Source organism: Lathyrus oleraceus, chromosome 4 (assembly GCF_024323335.1).
Source record: "Lathyrus oleraceus cultivar Zhongwan6 chromosome 4, CAAS_Psat_ZW6_1.0, whole genome shotgun sequence".
Taxonomy (NCBI): domain Eukaryota; kingdom Viridiplantae; phylum Streptophyta; class Magnoliopsida; order Fabales; family Fabaceae; genus Lathyrus; species Lathyrus oleraceus.
The window spans coordinates 397231413-397232716 of record NC_066582.1 but is presented as its reverse complement, the minus strand read 5'-3'; the positions used below and the strand labels follow the sequence as shown (position 1 = coordinate 397232716).

Here is a 1304-nt window from a genome sequence, read left to right as displayed (position 1 = left end):
TGTGAAATGATTTATCATCTAAAGGAGTTTATGAGTTTGTTGATCGAACATATACATGCAAAGTGATCGTCGAACCCTAACTTTGACAATCTTTCTCAAATAGAAAAAGCAAAACTTTTACCGCATTTTCTTACACTTTTATGCAAGCTACCGTGACTAAAACCAAAACCCCCTTGTTACTACGAGTTAAGAATTAAAATAACTGTCGAACGGCGGCGATATCTCACAATCCCTGTGGAGACGATAACAAAAACCCGACACCAAAACTACACTTAACATGCTGCTACATATTCTGCTTCACATGTCGAAAGTGTTACTATTGGCTGCTTTTTAGAAAGCCAAGTGAATGCAGTATTTCCCATGAAGAACACATATCCAGAAGTGCTTTTTCGATCATCTATGTCTCCGCACCAATCACTATCAGAGTAACCAACCAACTTGTATTTGTCTGAATTCGAGTAGAACATCCCAAGTGACACTGTTCCTTGGGTGTACCTCAGAATTCGCTTCAATGCTTTCCAATGTGTGTAAACTGGCTCCTTCATGAATCGACTTACTATGCCTACACTTAATGAAATATATGGCCTTGTACATGTGAGATAGCGAAGACTTCCTACCAAACTTCGATATTTGCCTGCTTCGACACGTTCTCCTCCATCAAATTTCGGCAACTTTGTTCCTGGTTCCATTGGCGTCGAAGCCGGATTACAGCTTTCCATCTTATATTTTTTCAAGATTTCTTTTGCATATTTTTCTTGTGAGATGAAGATTCCTGTTTCTTCTTGTCGAACCTCCAGACCAAGAAAGAATCTCATCAGGCCTAAGTCTGTCATCTCGAATTCACGTGTCATTATGCTTTTGAATTCTTCTATCATCTGATCATTATTGCCCAGAAAAATAAGATCATCGACATAGAGAGCAACAAGTAATACATTTCTTCCATTTTTCTTCACATAGAGGGCATGTTCGTACGGACATTGCTCGAACCCGTTCTCCTTGAAATGTGTGTCGATACGTGTGTTCCATGCCCACGGTGCTTGCTTCAGCCCATATAGCGCTTTCTTCAATTTCAGTACCTTCTTCTCTTCTCCAGCTTTCATGTACCCGAGTGGTTGTTCAACATAGACTTCTTCTTCGAGTACACCATTCAGAAAAGCTGTTTTGACATCCATTTGAAATATTGGCCATTTGAATTGAGCAGCTTGAGATATGAGTAATCGATTTGTCTCCATTCTTGCAACAGGTGCAAATACTTCGTCATTATCAACTCCTGCTTTCTGTTTGTATCCCTTCACAACAAGTCT

General features: G+C 39.7%; 1 protein-coding gene across 1 annotated transcript; it reads right to left on the bottom strand.

Moving 5' to 3' along the window:
- Positions 1-272: 272 nt before the first annotated feature.
- On the bottom strand, positions 273-1100 carry LOC127137707 (uncharacterized mitochondrial protein AtMg00810-like). Its single transcript, XM_051064141.1, has one exon. It carries the CDS (start codon positions 1098-1100, stop codon positions 273-275), a length of 828 nt encoding a protein of 275 aa, XP_050920098.1.
- Between the last annotated feature and the right edge of the window lie 204 nt (positions 1101-1304).

Excerpts from the sequence above, each read along its gene's own strand:
- LOC127137707 (XM_051064141.1), bottom strand. The coding sequence starts at position 1,100 with ATGAAAGCTGGAGAAGAGAAGAAGGTACTGAAATTGAAGAAAGCGCTA.